This window comes from Pyricularia oryzae, chromosome 1, assembly GCF_000002495.2.
Source record: "Pyricularia oryzae 70-15 chromosome 1, whole genome shotgun sequence".
Classification (NCBI taxonomy): domain Eukaryota; kingdom Fungi; phylum Ascomycota; class Sordariomycetes; order Magnaporthales; family Pyriculariaceae; genus Pyricularia; species Pyricularia oryzae.
The window spans coordinates 3322371-3348796 of NC_017844.1; the positions used below are offsets into that span (position 1 = coordinate 3322371).

Consider the following 26426-nt stretch of genomic DNA (forward strand, 5'->3'; position numbering starts at 1 on the left):
CTAGGCCCCGAGATGGAAACGGCACCAGGTGGTAGCGAATGCGGATTTGGTGCCACCATAAGCTCCGATTGATAGCGCCTTCGACCCCTGCCCCAAGACTTTGCATCCCGCCAAGGCCGCTTAGGATTTGGCGCCGCTGCAGGGGTACGAAGACTGACGTATGCATGTCGAACCATAGCTTTCGGCTTTATCAACACATATCAACTGGGTGAACTTTCATGATGTACTGGGTCTGGAACTATAGCGAGAATAAATGTAGGTTGTGCTTGACATATCAATCTATTCTGACTACAGGGAAAAGTGTGTAGCCGGGTATCAACTAAGAATCAAAGCATGTTCGCTAAACGCCGCACAAATAAATGCAAAGTGTGATCGCCGTCTGTCCACCGTGCACATGTTATCACCTCTTTCAGTGCGTGCCCGGGTAAAAATCCAAAATGTAGCACTCGATGAGGCAAGGCCTTGCGCCTGATATGTTATTCACCCTGATCCTCTTCATCTCTTCATAAAAAGCCATTTCAGGCGGGCTTGGTCGATCTTGACCAAAAATATCAATAAAAATCGCATCCCCGCCTCATGTTTTCGGAGTCGCCCGCTTCGGCAAAGCCTGCTTGGCCCGCGGAGTAGCCCTGTGGTCGAATGGTGTTATTGAGCCAGACTTTCGTCCTGCGCCACCTAGGTTACTCCACAGTCTCTGTGCTGCTGGTGTCAGACCCCCCGTAACCCTAGGACTGCTGGGGAACTTTGGCACTGGCGTCTTGACCTCCTTGCCCACCATGCCTATCCTGGATGCGGTCCGACGCGACTCTGCGATCCTGTCAACCATCCGATGATGCAGGTCCTCCCTTTTCCTGCGATCCTGCAACTTAAACGGGTTTGCAGTAGTGTCACCACCGTTAAGACTGAGGATCGACTCTGTCGGCTTCTTGGCAGGCTCTGGAGCCGGATCCTCATCATCGACAAAGGCATATCCATTCACCCGTGGTGTCTCACTGCCGCCCGTAGCAGAATCCTGGTCTGCTGGTCTTGGCCGGCCTGCGATCGCATCACGCATAGCAGACAATGTTGGTGACGGCGGACGAGACGGACCCTGCTGAACGACAATATCGGGATTCGGAGCCCTTGTGTTGGCATACACAATCTCCTTGGGTGGTGCCCTTGATGCCGCCTCAGCCCGTTCGGCTATGGTCTCCATGGCATCCTCCACACCATCGGGCTTGAACATGAGATCGTTCCTCGGCTGCCACTTCCAGTACTCGGGTGCAGCTTTCCTATCATCTTTGTCCTTGATGGCTAATTGCATCTTTTTGTAACCATCGTCTGCTAGACTTCTCGTCTTGCTGATCCTCTCCTCGACCTCTTTCTGCTTCAACTGCATCTTTGAAGGCAGTTTATTGCCGGTCCAGAGCCACGCGTACTTCTCGGCCTTTTTCTGATTCTGTTTGTCCAGAAGTTTGTAGAAACTTTCATTGTCTTCGCTGGTATACTGGGACTGGAACGCGGCGAGACCCAAACTCGTGTCGACATGTGACTTTTCGGGCCCCGCGGTCGACGCTGCTGGAGTTGAATTAACAGATGCGGGTGTATCGCCTAGAAAGCTCCTGGGTGTATCTCCTGGCTGTGTTGCAGTGATAGCCGATGGCATGCGCCACCGACCCGGTGTCATGACATTTTTCAATCGCTTCGTCGCGCTGGATATCCATTCCTCGTCCTTGGATTCTAGGGCGTCCAAATATTCCTGCTGCGTTTGGCTTTCGAGAAGACCGGGGAAGAAATCGCGGGCGATGATTTGGGAGAGCGCCTCCGTATAGGTAACTTCGTCGAGCACATTCTTTGGCCGCTTTATTCGCTTCGCCGGTGGCGGCGGCGGCATAAGATCTGTATCGGTTCGCTTGCGAACGAGGGCCTTGAATTCCGTTTCGGCCATCTTCGATTACTGTTAGGGTATTGGCGCTTTCTCAAAAAAGCAGTGTGCGCGATGACTTGTAAAGCGAGCAGCAAATGGCGAGGATGAATAGCCAAGCCCAATGACAATCATGGGAATCAAAAGTAACAAGAAGCACCGCTGTGGTCACCAGGAGCTAAGCATCCGGCGCCCCACTTCCCTCGATATAGCCATCCAATTAACGTTGGTTACCAGCAAGCCAGGTACCTCGAGTTGAGCCTTACGCCCATTCGTACCGTTTTAGGTACAGTAGCATCGAAACGGAGCGAACCGCCCCACGCAAACCCGCCGCGCAGTCCCTCAATCCCCCGCCGCAAGAGGGACTGCTCCGAAAGCCCTTCCAAAAAGTTCTACCGTTGCCTATATTGCTACGAGCCGAGGGTGACCCGGCGTCGCTCAGTGAATATAATTCTCAAATCGCGGTTCCAAGGTTCAGCTGTGTCCGGCGCGCGCTTCGCCTCTGCTTCAACCTTCAAGCTTCAGCCCCATAACGGCTCAGTGTGCATAGTGTCTAGCTAGTATAGCAAAAAGCTCAATCAAGATGGCAGACCCCAAGGCGCAAGCAACCGAGTTGAAGAATCAGGGAAACAAGGCATTTCAGTCCCACGACTGGCCGAAAGCTATTGAGCTTTATACTCAGGCCATCGAGTTGAATCCGGAAGAGCCGACCCTGTATTCGAACCGAGCTCAGGTGCGCATTCTCACCGTTGCTTTTATTTTCCTTTTTGGTGATGCCCCGCCAAGGCTGATTTCCATCTGCTCGCGTGACTGAAACTGATATACCCTCCTTTACCATGATTAGGCCTACCTGAAGACGGAAGCGTATGGATATGCCGTCGCCGACGCTACCAAGGCGATCGAGCTGAACCCAGGATTTGTTAAGGTATGCTCAATCTTGTTTGCCACCCGCAGCCGTGCGCATCGGGGCATAATGGATACAGGGGACTGACTGACTGACCGCGATGCGCCACAGGCATACTATCGCCGAGCGATCGCCAATACGGCCATACTACGCCCCCGCGACGCTCTCAAGGACTTCAAGTCGTGTGTCAAGATCGACCCAGGCAACAAAGATGCCAAGCTCAAGCTGGTCGAGTGCCAAAAGGTGGTGCGCCAACTTGACTTCTATGCCGCTATCGAGGTTGGAGACGAGCCGTCGGCTGCCGCTGGCCTCGACGTTGCCTCAATAGCAGTTGAGCCCGACTACGACGGTGTCAAGCTGGGCGACGAGATGACACAGGAGTTCATCGACGACATGACAGAGCGCTTCAAGACCGGCAAGAAGATCCACAAGAAATATGTTTACCAAATCATCATAGCCGTCAAGGATATTGTTTACAACGAGCCTACAATGGTTGAGGTTGACGTACCCGAGGATGTAACCCTCACTGTGTGTGGAGATACCCACGGTATGTATTCAGCCCGAGGATTTTGCAGGGATTGCAGATACAGCTCGCTAACACCCCAGAACCGTGTAGGCCAATACTTTGACCTTATGGAGCTCTTCAGGCTCAACGGTACACCATCAGAGAAGCACTGGTACTTGTTCAACGGAGATTTTGTCGACAGGGGCTCTTGGTCTACCGAGATCGCACTGCTTTTGTATGCGAACAAATGGCTTCGCCCGAAGCAGTTCTTTCTGAACCGTGGAAACCATGAGACAGACGACATGAACCGTGCCTACGGTTTTGAGGGAGAGTGCAAGGCCAAGTACAACGAGAGGTAAGTTTCAACAGTATTCGTACAGCCCGATACAGGCATGTGACCAAACCAATGCTGACGGCTTGATAATCACAACAGGACGTTTAAGCTGTTCTCCGAGAGTTTCTCGGCCTTGCCCCTGGCGACTTTGATCGGCCACAAATTCTTTGTCCTCCATGGAGGGCTCTTCTCAGATGACAATGTCACCCTGGACGACATCCGGAAGCTCGACAGGCATAAGCAGCGTCAGCCAGGCCAGGCCGGTCTGATGATGGAGATGCTATGGACGGATCCTCAGCCAGAGCCAGGCAGAGGCCCAAGTAAGCGTGGTGTGGGCATGCAGTTTGGTCCTGACGTCACTGCCAGGTTCTGTGAAAAGAACGGCCTCGAGGCCATCATCCGAAGCCACGAGGTGCGCATGGATGGTTACGAGGAAGAGCACAACGGAAAGTGTATCACAGGTACGAGATGTGACCTTGCGTGTTCTTGTTCGAGAGTCTTCCTTGCATGTCGGATGGCAAGACTAACGTGATCTATCTTGGTATTAGTTTTCTCGGCACCAAAGTACTGCGACATGACGGAAAACAGGGGCGCTTACATCAATATCAAATCCGATTACAAGTTGCAATTCCACCAATTCGACGCGGTCCCGCATCCCAACATCAGGCCAATGGTAAGCTTGTTCTCTTAATCGTACCAACAGAGCCACTCATATACTGACAACCACCGTAGGCCTATGCACAAAATTCGCTCATGTCTTCGTTGATGTGAGAAGGCAGTCGTGTATCTTGTACAGCCTCATTGATCGATGGGGCTACTGGATCCTTCGCTTGCATAGACCAAAAAAGATATCGTTGGTAGCATTTCCCCGGGCGTTATCTTGGTTCTCAGGTTTGGCGTGTGGCGTTTAATGGTGGTTGGAGAAAGGTCTCTAAAGCCAGATGGGCTTGCCGAAGTCTGTAGCATAGCCTTGACGAATACACAAAACCGCTGGGTGGTGTTTTCACTCCAACGAAATGGTAAAATGGGATTCGGTAGCCAAGTTGGGTCGATACCGCGACAGCCGGCGTGTTCCATTCGTCCTTTCAAGAGGCGCCGATACATTACGAAATCCACAGTGACTGCTGCTCACTCCTCCCAAGAAGACTGCCTAACCAGTCTCCTGCAGCCAGAATCCTCATGCCAGTGGTGACCCCGGACTGTACGGCACCGGGCCACGAGGTCACGGCGGCCGAGAAACGGCCCAAGTCCGGACCCGACAAACGGACCCAAAACTCGCCCTTGGCCTCATCCACCTTTAGCACATCGATAGTAACGGCCGCACCTGTGGCCCCAAGGAATTGCTGCATGGCAATTGCGCAGTACGACCGGGCTTGTAGGGCGTCCAGGCTTGGTTGCTTGCCAGGGTCGTCGGACTGCATGCGCAGGTGAGCGTATGCATATGCTGGCTTCTTAACGGTGCAAGAAAATATTTCGTAGGATTTGGAGGCAGAATTCTGTGATGGTTTGGCGGTTGACACAAATGTCGTTGAGACATCTACCATTGTGGTGTCTCCTGATTCCATTTTGAGGTGCTTGTTTTCTTTTTTCCTCTTTTCCCCCAACAAAAACCTGAACAAAAAGTAATGATAATTCTGAGGGACGATGGGTAAACAAGTTCTAGTTTCTCATATTGTATATGTGAAGTATTCCAACGCAGTTCAAAAAAAAAAAAAAAAAAAAAAAAAAAAAAAAAAAAAAACAAGCGCGAAATATGCATCTGAGAAATCATCCAGCCTCGACGATGCAAGGAACTGCAACAGGATTTTGCAGTCAGAGCTGAAAAGAGCTGTCCGTTGAGTGACATCTGCGGCTGCCCATCCATGTTGATTTAGAGCTCCGTTTGAGGCGCCACACCCCACAAGCCTCCGTTTCAATCTTCAGCTAGCCCCACCAGCCATCATTCGATCCATATGTAGTCAAGATTCCTTGAAGCTGCCAGCATCGTTAAGATTCGTTCCCCAAACCACTTTCACTCGTTTTCCCAAGTTGTCGCATTTAGCATTTCCGGGTTGTCGCAAAACCACAAGAGCAACACCATCGCCATGTCCGAGAGCTACGTCGCACCCAGAGATCAGCGCCATTTACGCGCATGCATGGTCTGCTCGATTGTTGTTCACCAAAAGGTAAGGTTGCCCGGTTTTATTGACCTTGTCGATAAACAACCGCGCCAACGGTTTTGTTCACGCGCGCAAAACAACCACCCGTCGAACAACCAGGCACAGAACAGAACCCAGTCGCTGACCTTTTGCCACGTAGCGCTTCTACGATGAGGGGTGCCCCAACTGTGAAGACTTCCTGCACCTTCAGGGCTCGACGGACCAGATCGAGAGCTGCACGTCGCAGGTTTTCGAGGGCCTGATCTCGCTGGCCGACCCGACAAAGTCTTGGGTCGCAAAGTGGCAGCGGCTGGACGGCTACGTCAGGGGGGTTTATGCCATCAAGGTCTCTGGCCAGCTGCCGGATGATGTTAGGGCTACGATCGAGGACGAGTATAGGATACAGTACATCCCGTATGTTTGTCGACTGTCCTACTTGTTTTGTTTAATGTTGCTGGAGGTACCTGCTAACGCTATTTTCAATCTTTAGCCGTGATGGAAGTGCCACAGAGGCAGACGTTTAAGTGTTTGAGATGGTGTTTTTTTATGGGATCGGCAAGGAGTCTGGGTCTGGGATTTAAGTGCTTAGCGAATAAACCTAGTTGGCATTCAATTTGACTCGTCAACATTCAAGATTTGCGCTCGCAGGTGATATGATTATGATTATGCTTTTCATTGTCATGTCTTATCTTCCTTCCCCTCTATATAACTTTGGTTGGACCATACAAACCCCGCGAGAGGCGCCCATGGGTATAGAACTGAGAATATTAACGCCGCCAGACTCCAGGCCTATAAAAACCGTTACGAAAAAAAAGAAAGACTTTACATCCTTTGGCGTTTACTAGGGCCCCCTGAACCAGAAAACTCTCTTGACCTCTTGCGCCCCATCTCCTCGCGCATTATCCTCTCTGCCTCACTTATCTTTTTGGGCTGCTCAATCTTAACTTTCTTTGCGCCGCTTGAAAAAGCGTTTTTCTTGGAGGCAAAGACATTCTTGGCAGCTGGTTTGGCTCCAAACTTCAGCGATACAGGCTTGGAATCTGTAGTCGCTTCCGCCAACTTGGCCTCTCCAGTTGCTGGGGTTTCTTCGTCAAGAGTTGCAGCTGCGGGCTGCTCTACCGGTGCGGGTTCCGGTTTGCTGGCTGCAGGCTTAACCCCAATAGACAGTTTGATCTTCTCGCCTTCTTCCCGTCGCAACCCCTTGTCCTCCTGGTCTTGCTCTGTTGATGCGCCATTCTCCCCGGCCGCTCGAGCGGCGGCATCCTTCTGCGCGCGCTTTATCTGCTCCTTCAGCAAGCGCTGCTCTCGCTCCTCGTCGCCCCTGTCCTGCGCCTCTTTCCGCTTAAGCGCCTCCTGCCTCTTGAGCGCCTCGGGCGAGTCGTCGATCCAGGATATGTGGATGCCCTTCTCGTTCTCCTCAACGCGACATATGCCCTCCTTACCAAGGTATTTGGCAAACTCTGTCAGACTGGACCACTGGGTACTGTTCATGTGGACGTGCTCCTTGTTGGCTATGTACTCTTGGTAGAAGTGGTTGATCTGGACCTGCTTGTCGCGGTGGCCCGTCTTGAGCAGGTTGACAAAGTCCTTGAGGAAGGCCTCGCTGTACTCGCGGATGTACTTCTTCGGGTCCTCGCCCACAATGAGCATGTTGCGCACGTGAGACTCGCTCATGCAGTGCTGCTTGAAGGCGTTGTCGTCGCGCATCTGACGCTGGCATGGCGTGCAGTAGAAGCGAAGCCGCTGAAGGCCTTTGGCCTTCATCTGGTTGCTCAGATGCTTGGTCGTGCCGAACTCTGCTTTCCCCATTTTGGGTGACTGGGTCTGGTTTTCTTTTTTCGGGATAGACGAGTGGGATTGATAGAGGTTCTGGCAAGGACAAAGTTGACCAATGCGTCTGTGGTGGCGTTTACGATGGTGTCGATTTCAGATTCCGGAAACTTGGTTGTCAGGACGCCTTGCAATAGATCGTGGCTGCAAGCTTGAGCCAAAGTTGCGGCGACAAGACACAAAGGGAACGGCGGAGGTTCCGTTGCAGGCAAAACCGACGTAGCCCCACTAATGCGGGTGAATCAGTGGGTCTCACCGATGCGACCAACCGAACTTTCGCGCGCTCACCTGCTCTCGCGTGTTTTCAATTAAACGATAGACGCGTCATCCCTCATTTGGTTTCGTCTACCCCGCGTTCATATCAACAATCATGCATAACAATGCCTGCGGAATTAGTCGTGATAGACAGTTCGGAATCAGAAGGCAAGGGCCTTGGTGCCGACCGATGTTCCAAGACGGCACTTGGTAAGCGCAAAGCCGAGCCTGTGCCCCCGCCAATTGAGACTATTCCGTGGACGGACTCGGAGGAGGAGGCCGAGAAGGAACGGACTGAGAAGAAACAAGCAAAGGGAAGACGTAGTGCGAAGAAAAAGAAAAGCATCAAGTCTGAACCTGGAAACGCTATTACCAATCATGGACGACGAAACGCACGTTCCTTGGCCGAAGCGATTAGGGATCTCGGCGAGGATACGGCGCCAGAGGACAACGTCCATGCTGATATCCCAGAGTATTTAAAGCACCGCAAGAGGCAGTTCAACCGGGACCGCGCAACTCTCCAAGAAGCCGGGTTGCTTCTTCCACCGGACTACACGGACATTGACTTCACTGATGATGAAGATGATGGCCAGCGACGAGAGGTCCGACCACAGTTTGGCGATAGAATCAAGCCATGTCGACCGTATGAGGACGTCGAGCTAGAAAGGTCAGCAGGTATCATACCGGCACCAATAGCCCAGTACCTACGTGATTATCAGGTCGACGGCGTTTCTTTCATGCATGAGGCATTCGTCTACCAGAGGGGATGCATTCTCGGCGATGACATGGGACTGGGCAAGACGGTTCAGGTTGCTGCGTTCCTGACAGCTGCATTCGGGAAAACCGGTGATTTTCGTGACTCGAAGCGGATGCGCAAGGTCAAGAGGCTGGGTCGCCGGTACTACAAAGTGCTGGTTGTCTGCCCCAGCTCCGTAATGGAGAACTGGAGACAAGAACTGGCGCGATGGGGCTGGTGGAAGGTCGAGTCCTATCATGGACCCGGCAAAGACGATGTGCTTGACACCGCAAAGTCAGGTCGGCTTGAGGTCATGCTTACGACCCCGGCCACGTACAGGCTGCAGAAAGAGCGCGTAAACACGGTCAGCTGGGATGCCGTGGTTGTCGACGAATGTCATAATATCAAGGAGCGACGATCCGAGATCACAAAAGCAATGACTGAGGTCAACGCACTCTGTCGCATCGGCTTGACGGGCACGGCCATCCAGAACAAGTACGAGGAGCTCTGGACCCTCCTGAACTGGACAAACCCTGGGCGCTTTGGAACCTTTGGAGAATGGAAAACCTCCATCAGTAGGCCTTTAACTCTGGGTCAATCTCACAACGCCACACTCCAGGAGCTGAGCATGGCAAGAAAGACTGCCAAGAAGCTGGTGCAGAATCTTCTTCCGGACTACTTTCTTCGTCGCATGAAGTCTTTGATTGCGCATCAGTTACCTAAGAAGCGAGACAGAGTAGTTTTCTGTCCGCTGACTGATCTCCAAACCACGGCGTACGAAAGATTCATCGCATCCGAAGAAGTTGAGCTTGTCCGACGGTCTCATGAGCTATGCGATTGCGGATCAGGAGAGAAAAGGGGGCATTGCCACTACAAACACTTGGAAGATGGGCGCACATGGAACATGCTCGTCTTTCCTTGTATTCTGACCTTGCAGAATCTGGCCAACCATCTCACGCTGATTGTGCCAAAGATTGGCGAGCCCGGAGACAAGGCTGAGAAAAGCCTGGCCAGGCTCCGTATTTGCGTGCCTGACAAGTGGGAGCAACTCTACAAGCTTCGTGACTCCCCGCTCATACAAATGGACCCGGAATTCTGCGGTAAATGGAGAGTGTTGAAGGACCTACTCAAGTTTTGGGAGGGAAACGGTGACAAAGTCCTCGTCTTCTCCCACAGCGTCAAACTACTACAAGTCCTTCGCGCGCTTTTTCAGACTACTCACTACAGTTACAGCTACCTGGATGGATCACTTGCGATCGAGGAGAGGCAGCAGATTGTTGATGATTTCAACTCGGACCCTCAACAGTTTGTCTTTCTCATCTCTACGAAGGCGGGTGGTGTAGGTTTGAACATCACGTCAGCCAACAAGGTCGTCATCTTTGACCCTCACTGGAATCCATCATGGGACCTTCAGGCCCAGGATCGAGCTTATCGAATTGGCCAGGTTTGTAGTTGCCGTTGCTCACGTTGATCAGTCTACTGTAGAAACTGGTACTAATGATCCGTCCCAGACTCGAGACGTCGACGTATTCCGCCTTGTCTCTCAAGGGACCATTGAAGAGATTGTCTACGCGCGGCAGATCTACAAGCAGCAACAAGCCAATATTGGCTACAATGCTTCAAATGAAAGGTACTTCTTTTTTCGAAACTGGTTTTCTTTGTATAATGTCAGCTTATGCTAATATCATATGCTTCAGACGATACTTTACTGGTGTGCAACAAGACAACTCTCGGAAGGGAGAAATCTTCGGGCTCGAAAACATCTTTACATTTCGTCCCGACCGCGTGGTGCTGCGGGATATTGTCAACAAGACAAATGTCGCAGAGGCCAAGGTTGGGGTATATCTGCAAGATATCGATATCGAGTCTGCCATCAAGGATAATGAGGAGGCGGGCATTCCGATCAAGTTAGAACCGGGGTCCAGTGGGGACGCAGAGGAGCGTGGAGCAAGCCAACTCGCGGACTTCCTCACGTCGAAACCCCAAGTCAAACCAGGTGGTGAGAACCACGAAAGATCCCCAGGTCACGACGCTATACAGGCCATTCTCTCCTCGGCGGGAGTGGGCTACACTCACGACAATGCAGAGGTTGTCGGGACCAGCAAAGTCGAAGCTCAGCTGTCTCGCAAGGCCGAGAGAGATCACGAGATTGATGAGAAAGAAGCCTTGAAAGTATTGTTTGCCGACAGTCAAGATGTTGGCGCGCGTCCGCTATATGAGCATGATCAGGAGGCTTGGGATGTGGACGAGATGGGAGAAGGTGACGCATGGCAAAGCAAGCGTCCCGAAACATGGTTTCGGCCTCGACTCCGATACAACCCTCCGGAAGAGGTTAGACTGCGTCAGTTCTGCTCCATGGCAAAGGAGTTCAGCTTCAGCAATGCTATAGAGTTTGCATTAGTTGTTGAGAGCTGGACACAAGAGCAGCGGAGGAACTGCCTCGATATGTTTTACAAACAAAGGGAGTCTGAGCTGCTTAAGACAACACTGGCTGGCGAGGCAAAGAAGCTCGACAAACACGAACCGGAAGTTAAGACAGAGTCGACTTCAGCCCGTACTAAGACTGAAGTACCGGAGGAACATGGAATGGTTGGACTTGAGAATGTTCAGACCAAGTCCAAAGTTCAAATCAAGAACGAAGCGGGAGTTGCCGACTCAAAGGTAAAGATGGAACCGGTGAACGATGAGCCCGAGAGCGACTCGGATGATCTTGACGCGGTCAAGGTGAAGGATGAGGATTTGAGCAAGATTAAATATGAACCAGGGTTGGCCACTATCAAAAGGCAGTCGAGCATATTCTTTTTTGACGACGACGATGAGGATGACGAGCTGTGATATGGATCCTTGTTTGTATTTTCTGGTTTTGTGATACCCATCGGCGCTACTTTAGACTTGAAGGAAGTGTGTTCAGTGTTCTCTGATGCAAGGTGCCTTGTCACAGTGTTTTGCACGTCGTTTCTATTGTTACTATTGTTTTCCTTTTTTCTTTTTTGTTCCCAGGTCCATCCATGACATAGTTTCTGTCTCTGCCCCTTTTCTCGGGCCTCCGGTGTACTGTACTCAAATAATACTCTGTAATTCATGTTTCGCAACCGGGATCCATGCACAGTAGGTACTTAGCCGGCTACATAATGTCATCGCAGGACCAATATCCACGGGCAATATGGTTTCCTTGCAATGCAAAGCCCCGAGTCAGCGAAATTTGTGGCACATGAACTATGATTACTACTGGACTATGGGTGACGCTTATCTTCAGAGTCTGCGGCCGTTTTGTTCCGGAATATGGTGTAAGTCACCTGTAGCGCAATCGCTTACGACGCCTCGACCGTGACATGATGATATGCACCTCGCCTTTGCTGCCTTTCTTTTATCGGGGCGGTAATTATTACTGGGTTCAATGCAAGCATAGCCACCTTGGCCATGGGCGAAGCACACAGGAAACGCCTGGGCTTGGGGGCGGAAGGCACATCTTGTTGCACGTTTACGTTGGCTTCCGTGGGGAGGGGTGAAGTATTGCAACGTACCTAAGGTAGGTACCTAGGTAGGTAGGTACGTGCTATTATCTATCATGAGTTTATCATTATAGGTAGGGGCGAACGGGAGGTCGCTTGCGGGGTTCGCGGATGTGGCCGGCACCCGCTCACGGCAACCCGTTGCAGAGATCGGCAAGCGAATCAGACAGAACAGTCCCAATTTAGGTGTGCTCAAAATGCAGGTACTTTGTTTTAATTGTTTTGCGACCGCGAGGGGTCAGGGAAAGTTGGCATATGTCTTTCTGATTACTATGTATTTGTCTCCCTTTATCGACAGAACTCTATGTAATTATCTACCTACCTACCTACCTATTTGTAGCTTCCACCGCCGGAGTTTGGCATACGAGAACGCCCGCATTGTCGCCAATGCACGCGTCCATACGAAAGGTTGTAAAAAAAATATCAGTTAGGTACCTAGCTATTAAACCTTGTGTAGAGACCGGTATATCTTTCTGCTGGAGACTTACTCAAATCCACGTTCTGTTGTTCAGCGGCCGCTCCACAGTTGCAACTCGTGCCCGGGCCGCCTTGCAGGCTGCATTTGCATCCGGAAATACTAAACATGTTGTGATAAAGTATATTGTTAGCAAGTTATTAATAAGGTCACATGTATGGACAGAATCTATTGTAATGCCAATGTAACCCTCCTGACCCGCAGCTAATTTTGCCCCCAAGGACGTGAGAGCATTTGTTGAGGTCAAGTTTGGCGGTGGGCGAGCCGCCGCCGAGTCCGTCATTTACACTCTGATGAGAGGGCGAGGCCATCCAGTTCAGTACAACCGCAGGAGGCGGCAAAGCCATTAGCAGCGTGGACGCCAGCGATGGCCAAAGAGAAGGCTGTGATAATGGAGAGCTGCATGGCAAATGGAATTGGCAGGAGTGTGCTTGAAGGAGAGTATAAAAGAGAGAATCAGATTGTGAGATCAATAAAGAGAATGAGACACGGTTTGCTGGTCCAAAACGAAATCGGGTTGTCGATGGAAACGGCCAATGGTTCGTATACATAGGTATAGGTAGGTCCATGTCTATGGTGTGTAGAGGGCGTTTCAATCCACGTCCATCCTGTTTCTTTACATTTACGTACCTAGGTCCCCCAGATGGAGCATGATATACTATGTACTACTCAGATTGTCAATGAAGCGAGTTGGTAAAACGTCGCGTTGGTCTGGGCAAAACACGATGTCATTAGTTATAGTCGAATGACATACAGAATTAGTTTCATTTTCCACACATGCTTGGCTGACAGGACTGGTGGGTGGGGAAAGGTTGCTATCCGATAGCGTGGCTACCCTCCACTTCGAGAGGGAAAAAACACACACTGATGCGGTTAGTATGGTCCCGCCCACGTTTTATCGGGAGTTGGTGTGGATGTTTTCAGCTTGGGGGATGAGGTTGCTGGTGCGTCAAGCTACCACTAAGGTGTGCATCTGCTTCTGTGCTTTCGTCAGGAAACCTTTTTTTCTTGTGAGATAAGGGCCTGAGAAAATTGATAGGAGATTATAATAGTTCAGAGTTACTTACATGGTAAGTACCCACCTTTCATGAAAGTTCACCTACAGAACTCGTGCGTACTATAAGTGATTAGTAAAGTAGTATAACGAATAAATTTACTTTGTAGTTACATAAGGTACGTACAGTTCGGTGAATGTATCATCGTCATCATCGTGGATCCCTGTCTCTGATAAGATATACGATTGGTCTCTTGGGGGTTGCCCAAGTCTTGTCAATTCGGAAGGGCCGGTAGAAAGCACAATAAACTCATGGATGAGAACTCGAAAAGCAATCACGCGACAGGATGGGGCGTGCGCATGCCAGTCAGTACCTCTTTCGCAGAAAAAAAAATAAAAAAAAAATAAAAAAAAAATAAAAAATAAAAAAAAAATAAAAAAACGATGCTTTTCAAATTTCAAGGCATTATGCTGTTGCTGTGCCCCCAGCGCCGCTGGGTACGTTGCCTTGTCAAGCCCGCGTACTGTACTGTAAAAACTGCGGGCAGGCAATTAATATTATGAGGAGGCCAAAGTGTTTGCCCAACCTCAACGGATGAGACGGACGAAGCGTAGGTACCTAAGGAAAGGCAACTGGGTATTTTCGGATTGACGAGTCGGGACGTTACCAAAGTCACCCTCCCAGTCAACCCGCACGCGGCACCTACCCTACCTTGCTTACCACATACCTCTTCTAATTGGCAGGATCCCGTGTAACAGTTGGTCGGGTCAGGTCAAGTTCCAAGTACTCGTACCTACCTTAGCTTAGTTGGTTTTAGCACAGCCTAAAAAGATAGCCAAGCTTAACAAGGACTTCTTATTACGTGGTATTCAATCATGATCCATGTCAGCAAAGAAAAAACGTCGTCGTCTGCTTCCCCACGTTGTTGAGTGCGCTTTCAAAACCGCGTCTCCCCCTTTTTTGTTTTTTTGTTTTTCTTAGTTTGATTTTTGACCCAATTTCCATTGTACCTACCTTACCCATGCATTTATCAAATGGATGGATCCGGGCATCCCAAAACGACTAGTAATTGATCTCTCCTTTTTATCTATGTAAACTTTTTGATCAAAGCCACGCTCATTTTCTTTTCCTTGTTATGCTATACCAGTGACCCGATGTTGGTTCGTCCCCGAGACACAAAATCCCCGTTCTGCCGTTATATAGCCTTTCTCTTCGAAAGCTAGTCTTGCCTGTAATTGCCTTGAATCAAGCCAATTTGATCAGCCAAGACCCACTGCACCCTTCGGGATCTTTACATTCATTGCTCTACGAAGTTACTGCCACATTTAAAGTTCTACGAACAGTCTCAAGCGTACGTATATTCGTCTCTTCCCCCACCGTTTCATCCGACATTGCACTGTCATGACTTGTGTCTGTGCCTACCTACAAATATGTTTGATAGGTCTTCCACTTGGGAGTATCCATACTGCTGCCGAGCCTGACTCTACCTCTACTCTTTATCTAGACTAACGACTTGCGACCCACTACCTCCTATCATTGCTCTCCTTTTTCCAATTCTCACACGACGACGACAACGACGACTAGACATAAATCCGAATCAGAGGTCGCGCGAGCGATATACGCAGACGACATGCCACCAACTACAGTAACTACTAATGGTATACACAAGGAAGTAGGGGAGCTTCATATCAACGGCAACGGTAATGGTATTGTCAAGAACCAGCGGGCCAGGATGGCCAGGAAACAGTCAAGCCCAATGATGCCCGCATTCATGGTCTCGGCTCCTGGAAAGGTTATCGTATTTGGAGAGCACTCGGTAGTATACGGCAAGGTATGCATGCTGTTCACACAGGTTGACAAGGCTTGGGGGTTGACCTACGGGCTAACAAACTATCTTGGCCTATACAGAAAGCTGTCGCCGCCGCCATAAACCTCCGATCATACCTTCTTGTAACGGCGCTGTCCAAGTCGAAGAGAACCATCACACTCAGATTTCCAGACATCGACCTCATCCACACTTGGAACATCGACGACCTGCCGTGGTCTACATTTTCGCAGCCCAGCAAGAAAAAATACTACTATGACCTTGTCACGTCGCTGGACCCCGATTTGATGGATGCGATTCAGCCCCACCTCGAGCCTGTTTCAAGCGATGCCCCCGACGCCCAGCGCAAGGTCCACATGAGCGCGGCGGCAGCCTTCCTCTACCTGTTCATGTCCCTTGGATCACATGCCTTCCCAGGAGGCATTTACACGTTGAGGTCGACGATACCCATCGGCGCAGGCCTGGGGTCGAGCGCCTCCATTTCGGCATGCCTCTCAGCAGCACTCCTACTGCAGATCAGGACATTATCAGGCCCTCACCCGGACCAGCCACCGGACGAGGCCCGCGTGCAGGTCGAGCGGATCAACAGGTGGGCCTTTGTGGCCGAGATGTGCATACACGGCAACCCGTCTGGAGTGGACAATACGGTCTCGACCCAAGGCAAGGCCGTGGTTTTCCAACGGCTGGACTATGCCAGGCCACCTGTCGTCACCCCCATGTGGGACTTTCCTGAGCTCCCGCTGCTCGTGGTGGACACAAAACAAGCCAAGTCGACCAAGTACGAGGTTGAGAAGGTGGCCAAGCTTAGGGAAACACACCCCAAGATTGTCAACTCAATATTGGACTCGATGGACAAACTTACCCAAGCGGCAACAGATGTGCTAACGGACGAGGATTTTGACAATGAGGATGTCGAGAGCCTGCAGAAGGTGGGCGAGCTCATGGGCATGAACCACGGTCTGCTTGTGTCTTTGGGAGTGTCGCATCCTAGACTGGAAAGAGTGCGGGAGCTCGTGGATCATGAGGGAATAGGATGGACAAAGCTGACGGGTGCCGGTGGCGGTGGATGTTCGATCACGCTGATGAGGCCCGATGTCCCAAGGGAGAAGCTGGAGCGTCTGAAGGAGAGGCTAGATCACGAGGGATACCTCAAGTTCAGGACGACCTTGGGCGGTGGCGGCGTTGGTGTACTGTGGCCTGCCGTACTGAGGAATGGAATGGACGAAGATGATGAGGGTGGGATGGAGATTGACGTCGAGAAGTTCCTGAATGCGGACGGGAACGAAGGCGTCGAGAGGCTCGTTGGTGTGCACGGCACCAGTGGCGAGAGGGAAGGCTGGAAGTTTTGGAGGGTCGGTAATGCATGACCAATCATTGGCTTCACTTTGCAAACAATACTACGGCCCCCGGGGAGTATGAGCGGAGAAGCGGGGAAAGTTTTCACATCAGACTACGACGTGCCGGCACATCAACCGTAGATGATGCTGGTACTACGCGCGTGTTCGACGCAAATGCCCCAGCTTGCAATGTTGGCCGTACGCCAAAGTTTCTTGATATAAACGGAGTCATTGGGAAGGTATATTCCTTTTTTTTTTCCTCGTGTCTCTCTTTCTATTTTCTCTGTCTTTTGGATGCTGTTCGGGGCAGCAAAAAAAAAAAAAAGAGATGAGTATCTCGGAAGCGACGGAAGAGTTATTGTAATGATGAACCTTTCCTGAAGCCAATGAAGAAAAGCAAGATCTAGAAGTATGAGTCGGTCGAGTGTGCCTATCTGGGCTAATTAAGCTAGGGTGATCCTAGGTGTCATAATCACACTAGAACTAATAAATGTTGGCCCATCTACGGTACTATGGTGGGTTCTGGATGGATTGTCGGAACAAATAAAACAAGTGACGCAAGGGAGTTGATATTGTTCTACTAGGTACGTCGCGCAAGTTAGCATTGTAATCAGCGCATGATAATATTGTGCGGGCCTGGTCTCTTGGGCAAGTCCTCTCTACTGTACTGGTAACCTAATTCATATTGTACTCCCGCAATCGGAATCTGGAGCTAACCCCGCATTGGAGCTACAAGCTCCCTGCGGCTTGCTACGGTAACTCCCAGGTACGGTACTGGGACTGCTTCTCCACCAACTAACTCGAAGCAAACCGCAAAAAAATAACTTGAGACCAAGTTCAAAGTCTAACGGACAATACAGCAACGGAGCGCGCAAGAGAGAACAATGCCACCGAAAGCAAAGGCTGCCCCCAAAGCCAAAGAATTCGAGAGTGCGTAATCTTGGGTGTTGTAGTTACTCCATTCCCCATTCGTATCCCTATTTTCGAAAGCCCAACATTCCTCCGCTTCCCCCCCTTGCCCAAGTGAAACCCACCCAACTCACTTCAGCCATATTTGCCAGAACCCAAAGAGGCGCCTCCTCCACCGCGCACCCTCAACGAACAGAGCCATCAGAGGTACGAGCTCGCGCACCCGCTCCACGAGGCCTTTCAGAAGGTCGGCATCAGCGGCCTATCGGCACCAGAACTCCAGCTGTGGACGAGTGCGCAGTACTGCCGTGCGACGGCGGCGAGCTCAGGCACCGCCCACAAGAAGCAGCAGCAGCAGCTCGGTAACAAGGCCCACCGCGAGACGTGGCGGACCTTCAACGAGGCGTCTCTACCCCTCCGCGTGCCCAAGAAGCCCACCTGCTGGGGCAAGGACTTCGCTGGACGGGACGTCGGGGAGCTGTCCCTCGACCAGTTCCGCGCGAGGTTTGAGAAGCGCGCCAGGCTTACTTGCCTGTTGGCTGCCAGGGAGACGTCGTCGCCGCAGTCGGAGCCTGAACTGATCAAGGAGAAGCGGAGGAGGCTTGAGATGGCGACCTTGAGGAGCGAGCTCTACGGGGAGCTAGTGGGTAGCTTGGCGAGGGATCCGGCGTGGGATGACGTCGTGCCAATCCCTTTGAACGAGCCGGATAATGCGCTGGCGGCTATTGCGTACCCGGACGATTATGCTGAAGGTATGCTGTGCCGTGGCCTGGGGGTCCAAGGTTCCCGACGGAGCGAGCGTCATGATGCTGATTCCCTTCTGCTTTCTGTAGCCATATCATATCTCCGTGCCGTCATGGCAAGCAAGGAGTACTCACCGCGCTGCCTCAAGCTCACTGAGCACATCATATCCATGAACCCAGCACATTACACCGTCTGGCTGTACCGTTTCTCCATCATCAAGGCCCTCGGGCTCGCTATCCCGGATGAGATCCAATGGCTGAACAGCGTCGCACTCCAGCATCTCAAGAACTACCAGATCTGGCACCACCGCCACCTCCTGATAGACAACTACTACCCCAAGATAGCAGACGACAAGGAGCAGGTCGCCCGGCTGGCGACGTCGGAGCGCGACTTCATCACGACCATGCTGGCCGAGGACACCAAGAACTACCACGTTTGGTCGTACCGCCAGTTCCTCGTCAGGCGGCTGCAGGCGTGGCGCGACCCGGAGGAGCGCCGCGCCGTCGAGGGCCTGATCGACGACGACGTGCGCAACAACTCGGCCTGGAGCCACCGATTCTTCCTCGCCTTTACTGACCCGGAGCAGACCACGGCCGGGTCCCATGCCACCGAGGCCGACCTGGCCGTGCCGGCCGCCGTCATCGACGAGGAGCTCGCCTACGCCAAGGCCAAAATTGACCTGGCGCCCCAGAACCAGAGCCCTTGGAACTACCTGCGCGGCGTGCTGGTCAAGGGCGGGCGGAAGCTGGCGAGCGTGGAGGAGTTTGCGTCGGGGTTCGTGGCGGACCTGGGCGACGCCGAAAAGGAGGAGGTCAGGAGTACGCACGCCCTCGACCTCCTGGCTGAGATATACGCCGAGAAGGGGGATAAGGATAAGGCGGCTTTGTGTCTGGATAGGCTTGGGGACGAGTGGGATCGGATACGCAAGGGTTACTGGGACTGGAGGAAGAAGACTTTGACGACGGCTGTCTGAACACGGCTTTAAATTACATGACTTACTTGAAAGCACGTCACGGGGTTCCCATAAGAATCAAAGGGTTTCAAGTCGGGTATTTGATATTTTGTATTGCTGTGTATGGAGATGAAAATTGGTCCTGCTACCCTCCGCCTCTATTCTAGTCTAGATGGTAGGTAGCTTCATCAACTGCTTTTGGGCAATGGAGTTGTTCCCTCCACGCTTTGATTTTGCGTTGCGTAGCCATCCCTCCACGGAAATCAAACACGCTTTGTGATTTGAGTGTGCCGTGCTGGTGGCTTCGTGGGACCCTGTCCTCCATGCCCCTTTTCATAGCCCTGCCAAGCCACTGAGTTTTCCGAATAGCTGCGTGTCTTCTGCAAAGATATTGCGGTCATTGGATTGTCGCATTGAAATGACTTCCGATTGTTCTAATAGCCGGACAAGTATCGTAAACACGCTGAAGAACCATTTAATCGCCCGGTCTCGGCGCTCGCCCCCTCGCGCCATGCACCTGACCGCATAGTCAAGCACGTGATATTTTGCGAGGAAAAGCTAAATTCTTTTTTGTTCTTTCTTGTGGAAGCGCGGCCGCGACTCGGCGCTGTAATTTGTCTGAGAAACTTCTTATACTTTCCCCCCTTTTCACATGGCCCGGTAGTTCTGGCTCAGGATCAGGAACCTCTTGGCGCCGCGCTGGGCCTTTGGTCCCATGGAATCCCAGTTGGGCACCAGGACAAAGACCTCGGTGAAGGGCCTGCGGGGCGCACTCCTGTCGGCGCCGAACTGGACGGCGCCGTTGACCATGACCATGATGGAGATCTTGTGGTCGCGGTCGGCGCGGTCGCGGCTGGTGCGGCCGGCCTGCTGGGCGGGCCTGAGGTTCTCGGGCATCGCGACGACAAAGTTTGCGTTAAGAACGTGAGCGTCGAAGCCCTCGACGTCGTACTTGACCCGGCCGCCGTTGGCCTGCTTCTCGAGCAGCTCCTCGAACTTGGTCGGGTCCTCGAGGACCATGCCGTTGATGCTGATGTCGGCCTGCATGTTTGCGCCCCGGTAGTGCGCGCTGCTGTTGATATAGTATGATGCTAGCTGGCGTCGCTCGGAGCAGCTCTTGTAGTATCCGTCGACAAAGGCTTGGGCGCCTGATCCATCGGGAGAAGGGGGAAAGGGTTTTGGTGTAAGTTACTGGGGGTTGTCTTCTTGCATTGTGTCTTCCATTTCAAGTCGATTGACGGCGGTTCAGGGTGATAGTACCTTCGGCAGAGGTCTTGACCTCGTTGTCCTCGGACATGATGTAATTATGGTTGGTTTGCTGTGGGGTGTGCAGCGGGAGTCTTGTGGTTTGTCCTCCGTGGTATATGTGGCAAAGACGCGTTTGCCTGACGTCGGCGGCTTTGAGGAGCGTATCGGATGTATTAAGTTGATGGCTATTTACGCGGATGCAATCAAGGGGAATGAATGACAAGAATTACAAAGTGAGGGCAACAATTCGGGTTAAATAAGGAAAATGTGGCTAGCAGACGAGCTCAGATCAGTCGCAAATGACTTTGGAAGGCGGGGATGACTTTAGGCTACCGCGCGCATGGAAAGATGAAAGTCAACCTACGTCGACACAGTAATCGGTAACAGTGCGCAAATGTCAGTACTTATCGAAGTCGGAACTTTGTGTTCCATCTGGGTGGCCCCACCTCTTCGGAGCTCTAGCTGTCAAGGCTGGCTTGGCTGGCAAGCTTGGTGTGCATGCAAAGCGTTGCAGCTCGTTGCCAAGGCTTTCTAATTGGTCAATGTGGCAGCCAATGTACAAATTCACGTTGGAACCTTTTTTTTTATATCTCAAACCTATTACGCGATTTAGTGTGGAAATTGCAGCAGTCCAAAAGCTGCACTGTCCACAATGGAGCGCCTCACTTTACCTCGCATTCGAAAACTGTCGCGGTTACCGTCTGCACTGACACGAGCGACGACACTTTGGACCTGTTCATCATGTAGACACCAGGCCAACAGTGGGTGGCGGCGCATGGCCAGCACCGAAGCAGCGAAGAAGCCATTCTATGTGACGACGCCGATATTCTACGTCAACGCTTCGCCTCACATAGGTCACTTGTACACCTTAGTTTTAGCCGATGTTTTTAAGAGATGGAGGGTCCTTCAGGGCGAAAAGGCACTGCTCTGCACGGGCACCGACGAACACGGCATGAAGATACAGCGTGCCGCCGCCGCTAGTAATATGACCCCAAAGCAGCTCTGCGATGCCAACAGCGAGGTCTTCCTTGACTTGGCAGAGAAGGCTGGGATTGACAACGACTTTTTTATACGTACCACCGACCCAGATCACAAGGAGGCTGTCCAGTATTTCTGGGACAGGCTATGGGATAGAGGGTACATATACGAGGCGACTCACAAGGGGTGGTACTGTGTGAGCGACGAGACCTTTTATCCAGAGTCCACAATCGAGAAGAGGAAAGACCCCATGACTGGAGAGGTGTTCCTTGCCTCCAAGGAGACTGGCAATGCCGTGGAATGGATGGAGGAGAAGACCTACCATTTCCGTCTGACTGCGCTCAAGGATCGGCTACTAAAGTTCTTTGAGGAGAATCCTGAATGGATCGTGCCGGCTCCGCGGATGAAGGAGGTGGTCGATTGGGTCGAGAACAGCCTGGAGGACCTCTCCGTCTCCCGCCCCACAAGTCGGCTTGACTGGGGAATCAGGGTACCCAACGATGAGAGCCAGACGATTTATGTGTGGATTGATGCGCTGGTAAACTACGTAACCAAGGCAGGCTACCCGTATTGGACCCCTGAGACGGTTCAAAAAGACGGTTGGCCGGCCGACATCCACATTATCGGCAAGGACATTGTGCGCTTCCACTGCGTCTACTGGCCGGCCTTGTTGATGGCACTCGACCTGCCATTGCCCAGGCGCATTCTCACACATTCCCACTGGACTCTCGGTGGAAAAAAGATGTCCAAGTCGCTGGGAAACGTAGTGAACCCCTTCCTAGCCATGGACCGTTTCGGCGTCGAGGTGATCCGCTATTTTCTCATATCCAACGGTCGTCTGCTCCAGGATGCCAGTTACGATAACAAGATTCTAGTCGATATCTACAAGAGGCAGCTCCAGGGTGGTGTTGGAAATCTACTCGGAAGGGTGATGCGGTCTAAGAAATGGAACGTTCGCGAGATTGTCGAGAGATGCAGTAAAGAGGGACGACCTACCAACTCAAATGTTGAGCCAAAGTACTCGTCATTTGAACAGCGTCTTTTTCAGCTACCAGGCACAGTCGTCGATGCCTTTGGCGAACTGGACCCAGGGGCAGCTCTGCGCAGCATTGCCGATATGGCTACTGAGGTATGTGTTTCATTGAGTTGTATAGTCTCTCGAGGGTGAGAGGAAGCCTTCGCTGCTGACTCTTCCTGTTCCACACAGACGAACAAGTTCATAACCGACTGTGCGCCTTGGAGCGTCACCAATGAGAATGATGCCGACGCAGCAGAGCTGAACGTGAGGTCGTGCATTTACCTCTGTGCCGAGTCGCTGAGAATCATGGGTATTTTGCTGCAGCCCTTCGTTCCGAACAAATCTAGCGAGCTCCTCGACATGTTGGGCGTCAAGGAAACACACAGGGATCTGTCTCACGCCAGATTAGGAGCCGATTCCACGTATGGTGTACCACAGGTTGCCTTGGGATCCTCGGGTGTGCACTCGGGCCTGTTCCCGGCCCTGGTTGTCGAGGGGTAGGTAATTCACACTTGGCCTGTAAATTATTGTAATGTGTACAAAAATGTAAGATTTGGTCATCTGTACTGGTGCTGCTAGATGCATACCACGACCTTTTTTAGTAACTTTGGAAGCGACCAAAAAATCTTATTTACGAGTTTAGGAGGCAATTGAATAAATTATGTCCCCGCTTGTTCCACGACTCCGTTCCCATGAACCACTTACGTACACGTGCAGCCACCTCCTCCACCCTACAGAATTCACTTACAGCGTCACGTTTTACTTACAGAATTTCGACCCCCGTATACACGCCGACCCAGAAGGTATTGCAATCAATGACATGTTGTGATACAAAATGAAATTCAACAAAGATACAGGTACGGTTTGAGATAGATGCCTGTTTCATTCTGGTCCATCTGACCGGATTTTGGCATTTAATGTTACTTACCCCGCCATCCTTTCTCCCAGCAATTTCTACTGACCAAATTCTCTTGGTCCCCTATGATAAGCACCATGTTGTCACTTACCACCGATGGATGGAGGATCCCGTAAGTTGGTGCTCACATATTGAGATTGTCGGCTTCCTGACACTGGTGATATCTACTCTATGCCGAACCCTAGGCAATCCAAGAGGCGACTGCCTCAGAGCCCCTGACTCTCGAGGAGGAATATGAGAACCAACAGTCCTGGCGGGACTCGCACGACAAACTCACATTTATCCTCTGTCAGCCAGCAAAAGCGGAAGAAAACAAGATGGAAGCGGGACAATGCGACTCGCCTGATAGGATGATTGGAGATATCAACTTCTTCCTGTACCCATGGGATGAAGGCGAAGAAGACGATCAACAAACGACCAACCCAGAGAAGGCAGAATACGTCGGCGAGATCGACGTCATGGTGGCCGACACGTCCCAGCGCGGCAAGGGCATTGGAAAAGCGGCCGTGGACGCTTTCATGCACTACATCTGCTGCAACCAAAAGCCAATTCTCCAAGAGCACCACGGCGTTACGGGCGAGCCGAGCCTGCGCAAGTTCATGGTCAAGATCAAGGCTGACAACCGGGCGAGCATCGCACTGTTCAGGGGTGTTGGCTTTCAACAAGACGGCGATGTTGACTACTTTGGCGAGGTCAAGATGGTCCTAGATGATTTCGGTGGTGTTGCTAGCAAAGCGGTACCTGGATTCCGCGAGCTGACATATTGTCGCACTTTGGCACTAGGTGGAAGCACTTAAAAGTAGCGGCTTGTGAAAGAAACTAATGTTCCTAAACACGTCCTCTTGAGTGGACGATTAATTCTATTCTATTTCTTAATGTCATGAACCACGCTCAGAAGTCAATACCCAAACCCGCTAAGTGCCAAAGTGGGAGAAACCCAAAACCCTAAACCCAAGCGCCAAAACTCCAAACTCGCCATCTCAAAAACCAATTATACCCTGACTGCCCGTCTGGTTTCTTGTCTTATTTTTTTTATACTCCAAACTCTTCCCTGTACCTCAACAGTGCCTCGAGAGTGGTGTGAGACCCACCGCACACCACCAGCACTATGTTCTTCTCGGCCCACTCGGCGTCGCTCAGGCCCTTCCCCAGCTTCTGCCTCAGTTGGCCGTTGTACACAACCGAAATGGTAGCGCCGCAGGCAACCTCGACGAGCAGCCTCGCGTCGTCCAGGAACTTGACAGACCCCATGACGGCATCGGCGTCGTCCACCACCGTCGTGGCGAGCTGACCGGCCGCGGCCTTGGTCCACTCGTAAGCGCGGGGTGCCACTCTAGCTACGCCCAGCGACGAGCAGATGGAAGTAATGTTTGGCAGCGTCACCAGCTCGCCGGCACGGATGCTGGCGTCGAGGCTCTCGGCACCGCGCGTCTCGACGGCCAGCACCCGGGGCTGGTTCTGCGGGCGGCCGCAGTAGATGCGGTCCAGCCCGTCCATGATGCCGATCAGCAGGCCGCCGCCGCCAACGTTGCAGACGATGCCGTCGGCCTCCTTGGGCCCTCCCGGCTGCAGCCTCATCTGGGTCGTGATCTCGTCGACGATGCTCGAGGCGCCCTCCCAGATGTCAGGGTGGTCAAAGGGCGAGACGTAGACGCCGTTCGGGTCGTTTATCAGCAGCTGCGACTTGAGGTACGCGTCCGCCTCGGCGATGCTGCCGCCCCGGCGGAGCACCTCTGCTCCTAGCGCCTCAAGCTTCTCGACCATGTGGGCCGGGGTCTTGATCGGGACGACGATAGTGGCGGGCTTGCCGAGTGATGCGGCAGACGTGGCGCAGGCCAGGCCGGCGTTTCCGCCTGATGGGCAGTAGAAGTGCACGTCGTCCCTCGGCGTCAGGGCTATGGCGCGTTGCATCATGTTGCCGATACCCCTGGACTTGAACGAGCCCGAGGGCTGGAGGTTGTCTAATTTGAGGTAGATGTTGCTGTGCAAGAACACGTTGGCCTCGTTAGTATAAACCACTCTAGGTTTGGAAGGGGTTGGGGCAAGGGCTGGGTGAGGAAGTGCTTACCAGCCAGCTGCGCGCGAGACTTGGGGAGAGTACAAGCATGGGGTCTCAACCCATGGCTTCACAGGCTCTACTGAGTAGGATCCCATCTTGGCTTTGGTTGTGTGTATGTGTGTGTTGAACTAGGTATTCCGATGTAGCTTTGGTAATGAGGAAAAGAGCAGCACAGAACTTTCTGCGTGGTATTAGTCGACTATCGATTGTATTTATAAAGGCAATGATGATGTTTTGCAATGAGTGTTGAACTGCCAGACCAAGAGGCAACAAACGCCATGGACGATCAAGTGGCAAACAGTTTGTTATATACTACTCCCTATCAACCCTGGGGGGCTGGCTTATCTCTCTTCTGCCCAATTGACCGGGAACTTAGAATAGTCGAGATGGCGAGATAACCCCGTGGATCAATGCACACGAGGGCGGTACGTACCCATTCCTTCTCATGCATTTTCCCCCGGTCGGGTGCCATGCTGGCAGTGGAAACGCGGAGAGAAGGAAAAAAATGAGGAGGAGATTTTTGCGTAAGAGAAACACTGTCCAACGGGGATCTTGTGACGTTGATTTGGGGGAAAGGGACCGGAATAGTGGACTCTTCATTATGTAAATCTCAACACCAAGTGACCTATCCTGGCCTGGCTTTCCACTTCTGGCCACCGGTAAAGAGTAAAAAAAGAAAGAAACCTAGTATAAACGACCAAGACTTCGTAGGGCTGCCCAGACCACCACCCTAAGGACCCGCCACGGCCAAGTCCGCCGTGAAAAGCCGTGCCCTCATTAGATACACGACATAGCGGATCGAACCTATCGAAGCTTGCAAAGTTCTATGGGTGGAGAAGCAATTTCGCTGTTT

The 26426-nt window shown here is 52.0% G+C and overlaps 14 protein-coding genes across 14 annotated transcripts; 8 read left to right on the forward strand and 6 right to left on the reverse strand.

The window, feature by feature from the left end:
* Positions 1-230: 230 nt before the first annotated feature.
* On the reverse strand, positions 231-2028 carry MGG_06940 (uncharacterized protein). Its single transcript, XM_003709632.1, has one exon. It carries the CDS (start codon positions 1925-1927, stop codon positions 575-577), a length of 1353 nt encoding a protein of 450 aa, XP_003709680.1. The 5' UTR covers positions 1928-2028; the 3' UTR covers positions 231-574.
* A 178-nt stretch (positions 2029-2206) lies between these two features.
* MGG_06941 (serine/threonine-protein phosphatase 5) lies at positions 2207-4784 on the forward strand. Its single transcript, XM_003709633.1, has 7 exons — positions 2207-2636; positions 2748-2828; positions 2919-3354; positions 3424-3667; positions 3746-4107; positions 4195-4319; positions 4379-4784. The coding sequence occupies exons 1-7, from the start codon at positions 2487-2489 to the stop codon at positions 4415-4417; spliced, it is 1437 nt and encodes a 478-aa protein (XP_003709681.1). The 5' UTR covers positions 2207-2486; the 3' UTR covers positions 4418-4784.
* On the reverse strand, positions 4750-5211 carry MGG_06942 (uncharacterized protein; the record flags this gene model as incomplete). Its single annotated transcript, XM_003709634.1, has 1 exon — positions 4750-5211. One exon carries the CDS (start codon positions 5209-5211, stop codon positions 4750-4752), a length of 462 nt encoding a protein of 153 aa, XP_003709682.1.
* Positions 5212-5612: 401 nt separating this feature from the next.
* On the forward strand, positions 5613-6460 carry MGG_06943 (transcription elongation factor spt-4). Its single transcript, XM_003709635.1, has 3 exons — positions 5613-5811; positions 5945-6198; positions 6275-6460. The coding sequence occupies exons 1-3, from the start codon at positions 5731-5733 to the stop codon at positions 6306-6308; spliced, it is 369 nt and encodes a 122-aa protein (XP_003709683.1). The 5' UTR covers positions 5613-5730; the 3' UTR covers positions 6309-6460.
* Positions 6440-7777, reverse strand: MGG_06944 (zinc finger protein RTS2). The gene has a single exon (XM_003709636.1). It carries the CDS (start codon positions 7591-7593, stop codon positions 6607-6609), a length of 987 nt encoding a protein of 328 aa, XP_003709684.1. The 5' UTR covers positions 7594-7777; the 3' UTR covers positions 6440-6606.
* A 134-nt stretch (positions 7778-7911) lies between these two features.
* Positions 7912-11727, forward strand: MGG_06945 (helicase). The gene is made up of 3 exons (XM_003709637.1): positions 7912-10049; positions 10117-10235; positions 10303-11727. The coding sequence occupies exons 1-3, from the start codon at positions 7995-7997 to the stop codon at positions 11438-11440; spliced, it is 3312 nt and encodes a 1103-aa protein (XP_003709685.1). The 5' UTR covers positions 7912-7994; the 3' UTR covers positions 11441-11727.
* A 631-nt stretch (positions 11728-12358) lies between these two features.
* Positions 12359-12702, reverse strand: MGG_16217 (uncharacterized protein; the record flags this gene model as incomplete). Its single annotated transcript, XM_003709638.1, has 2 exons — positions 12359-12556; positions 12606-12702. The coding sequence occupies 2 exons, from the start codon at positions 12700-12702 to the stop codon at positions 12444-12446; spliced, it is 210 nt and encodes a 69-aa protein (XP_003709686.1). The 3' UTR covers positions 12359-12443.
* Positions 12703-13159: 457 nt separating this feature from the next.
* On the forward strand, positions 13160-14142 carry MGG_16218 (uncharacterized protein; the record flags this gene model as incomplete). Its single annotated transcript, XM_003709639.1, has 6 exons — positions 13160-13168; positions 13470-13536; positions 13632-13662; positions 13757-13765; positions 14050-14084; positions 14135-14142. 6 exons carry the CDS (start codon positions 13160-13162, stop codon positions 14140-14142), a joined length of 159 nt encoding a protein of 52 aa, XP_003709687.1.
* A 407-nt stretch (positions 14143-14549) lies between these two features.
* Positions 14550-17314, forward strand: MGG_16219 (uncharacterized protein). The gene is made up of 3 exons (XM_003709640.1): positions 14550-14938; positions 15092-15418; positions 15496-17314. Exons 2-3 carry the CDS (start codon positions 15218-15220, stop codon positions 16777-16779), a joined length of 1485 nt encoding a protein of 494 aa, XP_003709688.1. The 5' UTR covers positions 14550-14938; positions 15092-15217; the 3' UTR covers positions 16780-17314.
* MGG_16220 (uncharacterized protein) lies at positions 17255-19572 on the forward strand. The gene is made up of 3 exons (XM_003709641.1): positions 17255-17679; positions 17811-18410; positions 18492-19572. Exons 1-3 carry the CDS (start codon positions 17634-17636, stop codon positions 19373-19375), a joined length of 1530 nt encoding a protein of 509 aa, XP_003709689.1. The 5' UTR covers positions 17255-17633; the 3' UTR covers positions 19376-19572.
* MGG_06948 (uncharacterized protein) lies at positions 19433-20897 on the reverse strand. The gene is made up of 2 exons (XM_003709642.1): positions 20615-20897; positions 19433-20502 (listed from the first exon to the last, which is right to left on the reverse strand). Exons 1-2 carry the CDS (start codon positions 20649-20651, stop codon positions 20003-20005), a joined length of 537 nt encoding a protein of 178 aa, XP_003709690.1. The 5' UTR covers positions 20652-20897; the 3' UTR covers positions 19433-20002.
* A 192-nt stretch (positions 20898-21089) lies between these two features.
* On the forward strand, positions 21090-23280 carry MGG_16221 (methionyl-tRNA synthetase). Its single transcript, XM_003709643.1, has 2 exons — positions 21090-22709; positions 22788-23280. Exons 1-2 carry the CDS (start codon positions 21255-21257, stop codon positions 23097-23099), a joined length of 1767 nt encoding a protein of 588 aa, XP_003709691.1. The 5' UTR covers positions 21090-21254; the 3' UTR covers positions 23100-23280.
* Positions 23281-23308: 28 nt separating this feature from the next.
* On the forward strand, positions 23309-24461 carry MGG_16222 (uncharacterized protein). The gene is made up of 3 exons (XM_003709644.1): positions 23309-23455; positions 23547-23626; positions 23700-24461. Exons 1-3 carry the CDS (start codon positions 23434-23436, stop codon positions 24309-24311), a joined length of 714 nt encoding a protein of 237 aa, XP_003709692.1. The 5' UTR covers positions 23309-23433; the 3' UTR covers positions 24312-24461.
* On the reverse strand, positions 24169-25956 carry MGG_06950 (L-serine dehydratase). Its single transcript, XM_003709645.1, has 2 exons — positions 25583-25956; positions 24169-25495 (listed from the first exon to the last, which is right to left on the reverse strand). The coding sequence occupies exons 1-2, from the start codon at positions 25666-25668 to the stop codon at positions 24547-24549; spliced, it is 1035 nt and encodes a 344-aa protein (XP_003709693.1). The 5' UTR covers positions 25669-25956; the 3' UTR covers positions 24169-24546.
* Between the last annotated feature and the right edge of the window lie 470 nt (positions 25957-26426).

What these genes read in the sequence shown, in the direction of transcription:
- MGG_06940 (XM_003709632.1), bottom strand. Translation starts at nt 1,927, where the DNA reads ATGGCCGAAACGGAATTCAAGGCCCTCGTTCGCAAGCGAACCGATACA.
- MGG_06941 (XM_003709633.1), top strand. Translation starts at nt 2,487, where the DNA reads ATGGCAGACCCCAAGGCGCAAGCAACCGAGTTGAAGAATCAGGGAAAC. An exon ending in AAGGCCAAGTACAACGAGAG is followed by an intron (nt 3,668 to 3,745) that starts GTAAGTTTCAAC and finishes TAATCACAACAG; the next exon opens with GACGTTTAAGCTGTTCTCCG. An exon ending in ATCCCAACATCAGGCCAATG is followed by an intron (nt 4,320 to 4,378) that starts GTAAGCTTGTTC and finishes CAACCACCGTAG; the next exon opens with GCCTATGCACAAAATTCGCT.
- MGG_06943 (XM_003709635.1), top strand. Translation starts at nt 5,731, where the DNA reads ATGTCCGAGAGCTACGTCGCACCCAGAGATCAGCGCCATTTACGCGCA. An exon ending in CGATTGTTGTTCACCAAAAG is followed by an intron (nt 5,812 to 5,944) that starts GTAAGGTTGCCC and finishes TTTGCCACGTAG; the next exon opens with CGCTTCTACGATGAGGGGTG. An exon ending in TATAGGATACAGTACATCCC is followed by an intron (nt 6,199 to 6,274) that starts GTATGTTTGTCG and finishes TTCAATCTTTAG; the next exon opens with CCGTGATGGAAGTGCCACAG.
- MGG_06944 (XM_003709636.1), bottom strand. Translation starts at nt 7,593, where the DNA reads ATGGGGAAAGCAGAGTTCGGCACGACCAAGCATCTGAGCAACCAGATG.
- MGG_06945 (XM_003709637.1), top strand. Translation starts at nt 7,995, where the DNA reads ATGCCTGCGGAATTAGTCGTGATAGACAGTTCGGAATCAGAAGGCAAG. An exon ending in GAGCTTATCGAATTGGCCAG is followed by an intron (nt 10,050 to 10,116) that starts GTTTGTAGTTGC and finishes GATCCGTCCCAG; the next exon opens with ACTCGAGACGTCGACGTATT. An exon ending in TACAATGCTTCAAATGAAAG is followed by an intron (nt 10,236 to 10,302) that starts GTACTTCTTTTT and finishes CATATGCTTCAG; the next exon opens with ACGATACTTTACTGGTGTGC.
- MGG_16219 (XM_003709640.1), top strand. Translation starts at nt 15,218, where the DNA reads ATGCCACCAACTACAGTAACTACTAATGGTATACACAAGGAAGTAGGG. An exon ending in ACTCGGTAGTATACGGCAAG is followed by an intron (nt 15,419 to 15,495) that starts GTATGCATGCTG and finishes TGGCCTATACAG; the next exon opens with AAAGCTGTCGCCGCCGCCAT.
- MGG_16220 (XM_003709641.1), top strand. Translation starts at nt 17,634, where the DNA reads ATGCCACCGAAAGCAAAGGCTGCCCCCAAAGCCAAAGAATTCGAGA. An exon ending in CAAAGCCAAAGAATTCGAGA is followed by an intron (nt 17,680 to 17,810) that starts GTGCGTAATCTT and finishes CATATTTGCCAG; the next exon opens with AACCCAAAGAGGCGCCTCCT. An exon ending in CCCGGACGATTATGCTGAAG is followed by an intron (nt 18,411 to 18,491) that starts GTATGCTGTGCC and finishes TGCTTTCTGTAG; the next exon opens with CCATATCATATCTCCGTGCC.
- MGG_06948 (XM_003709642.1), bottom strand. Translation starts at nt 20,651, where the DNA reads ATGTCCGAGGACAACGAGGTCAAGACCTCTGCCGAAG. An exon ending in GGTCAAGACCTCTGCCGAAG is followed by an intron (nt 20,503 to 20,614) that starts GTACTATCACCC and finishes CCGATGGATCAG; the next exon opens with GCGCCCAAGCCTTTGTCGAC.
- MGG_16221 (XM_003709643.1), top strand. Translation starts at nt 21,255, where the DNA reads ATGGAGCGCCTCACTTTACCTCGCATTCGAAAACTGTCGCGGTTACCG. An exon ending in TTGCCGATATGGCTACTGAG is followed by an intron (nt 22,710 to 22,787) that starts GTATGTGTTTCA and finishes TGTTCCACACAG; the next exon opens with ACGAACAAGTTCATAACCGA.
- MGG_16222 (XM_003709644.1), top strand. Translation starts at nt 23,434, where the DNA reads ATGAAATTCAACAAAGATACAG. An exon ending in GAAATTCAACAAAGATACAG is followed by an intron (nt 23,456 to 23,546) that starts GTACGGTTTGAG and finishes CCTTTCTCCCAG; the next exon opens with CAATTTCTACTGACCAAATT. An exon ending in ACCGATGGATGGAGGATCCC is followed by an intron (nt 23,627 to 23,699) that starts GTAAGTTGGTGC and finishes GCCGAACCCTAG; the next exon opens with GCAATCCAAGAGGCGACTGC.
- MGG_06950 (XM_003709645.1), bottom strand. Translation starts at nt 25,668, where the DNA reads ATGGGATCCTACTCAGTAGAGCCTGTGAAGCCATGGGTTGAGACCCCA. An exon ending in GTCTCGCGCGCAGCTGGCTG is followed by an intron (nt 25,496 to 25,582) that starts GTAAGCACTTCC and finishes GTTCTTGCACAG; the next exon opens with CAACATCTACCTCAAATTAG.